Below are 1,767 nucleotides of genomic sequence, written 5' to 3'. Positions count from 1 at the left end.
CTCTTCAGCCTCCCCTCCATCTGCCTGCTGGGTCACCACTGGCTCCCATGGCACTGTAGCGTCCTTGTTCATGGACACATCATATTAGTGCTTTATTTTTGGGTCACTTCGGTTTTGAATGTGATTCACCTTCTGAGTCTCCGTTCATTCCAAACCCAGGGCACACAGTGAGTCTCCATCCTCTCCTCTTTTCACTCCTCCAAAGTGATTTCCAATGATTCTGCTTTATGACATCAATCTTGCCACAAGTGAAGAAACCTGAGGAGATAACGGGAGCTCATGGGCCATCTCCGTTGCTGTTGCATATCAGGACAAGAGCTTTTATATCCAGAACATTTGGTCCAGTGGAACCCAATGGTACCATGAGCTTAACATTGAGAAGAAAAGGAAACAGACTATTCAAAGACCAGTTCCTTGGGCATTTTCCTGAAAGCAATTTTGTAGGAATAGCCCAGCCTTCAGGCACTGCAGATGGGAGATTCTGTTTTATTGAAGACCTGCTGTGGGGGATACCACCCCTGACAGAGTGTTGTGAGGCACAATACAATCAATTCTACAGATAATTAGCATAAGCCCAGAAGAGTATCTATAAGTAGGATTATGAAAAGAGAAAAAAGTAGGTTCATGGTCTAAGATAAATTCTAGGAAATGTGTAAAGAACGGGAGGCAGGTTATTGTAGGGATAAAGCATTCATTTAGCCAGTTTCCATAGGGCCTCCTTGAGCTCCTGGTTCCTCATGCTGTAGATGAGGGGGTTCACTGTTGGAGGAACCACGGAGTACAGCACTGCCACCACCAAGTCCAGCAAAGGAGAGGAGATGGAGGGGGGCTTCAGGTAGGCAAATATGCCAGTGCTGACATACAGGGAGACCACGGCCAGGTGAGGGAGGCACGTGGAAAAGGCTTTGTGCTGCCCCTGCTGAGAAGGGATCCTCAGCACAGCCCTGAAGATCTGCACATAGGACAGCACAATGAAAACAAAACACCCAAAGACTATACATGCACTAATCACAAGGAGCCCAGCTTCCCTGAGGTAGGCATCTGAGCAGGAGAGCTTGAGGATCTGGGGGATTTCACAAAAGAACTGGTCCAAAACATTGACATGGCAGAGTGGTAGTGAAAATGTATTGGCCGTGTGCAGCACAGCATTGAGAAAGCCACTGCCCCAGGCAGCTGCTGCCATGTGGACACAAGCTCTGCTGCCCAGGAGGGTCCCGTAGTGCAGGGGTTGGCAGATGGCAACATAGCGGTCATAGGCCATGATGGTGAGAAGAGAAATCTCTGCTACAACCACAAAGGTAAAGAGTAATACCTGTGCAGCACATCCTGCATAAGAAATGGCCCTGTTATCCCACAGAGAACTGGCCATGGATTTGGGAACAGTGGTGGAGATGGAGGCCAGGTCAAAGAGGGAGAGGTTGAGGAGGAAGAAGTACATGGGGGTGTGGTGGCGGTGGTTGCAGGCTACAGCAGTGATGATGAGGCCGTTGCCCAGGAGGGCAGCCAGGTAGATGCCCAGGAAGAGCCAGAAGTGCAAGAGCTGCAGCTCCCTCATGTCTGCAAATGCCAGGAGGAGGAACTGAGACCTGGTGCTGCTGTTGGACATCTGCTGATTCTGGCCATGGAAACTGCAAATGGAGATAAAACAGAAAAACTCAGAGAAGCTTCTCTGAGCAATATTTGATTCACTCATTGTGAAACACCTAAGGGTGCTTTTCTTTCCTGGAGCACTGCTATGCAGCTCCGAGGCATCCGCTCTGCTTGGTG

At 49.3% G+C, this 1,767-nt stretch overlaps 1 protein-coding gene across 1 annotated transcript; it reads right to left on the bottom strand.

The window, feature by feature from the left end:
* Positions 1 to 691: 691 nt before the first annotated feature.
* Positions 692 to 1,606, bottom strand: LOC104129756 (olfactory receptor 14J1). Its single transcript, XM_009642723.1, has one exon. The coding sequence runs from the start codon at positions 1,604 to 1,606 to the stop codon at positions 692 to 694; it is 915 nt and encodes a 304-aa protein (XP_009641018.1).
* Between the last annotated feature and the right edge of the window lie 161 nt (positions 1,607 to 1,767).

Source organism: Egretta garzetta, unplaced genomic scaffold (assembly GCF_000687185.1).
Source record: "Egretta garzetta isolate BGI_Z169 unplaced genomic scaffold, ASM68718v1 scaffold1010, whole genome shotgun sequence".
Classification (NCBI taxonomy): domain Eukaryota; kingdom Metazoa; phylum Chordata; class Aves; order Pelecaniformes; family Ardeidae; genus Egretta; species Egretta garzetta.
This window is presented reverse-complemented; position numbering and strand designations above follow the sequence as displayed.

Coding starts and splice junctions, on each gene's coding strand:
- LOC104129756 (XM_009642723.1), bottom strand. CDS start 1,606: ATGTCCAACAGCAGCACCAGGTCTCAGTTCCTCCTCCTGGCATTTGCA.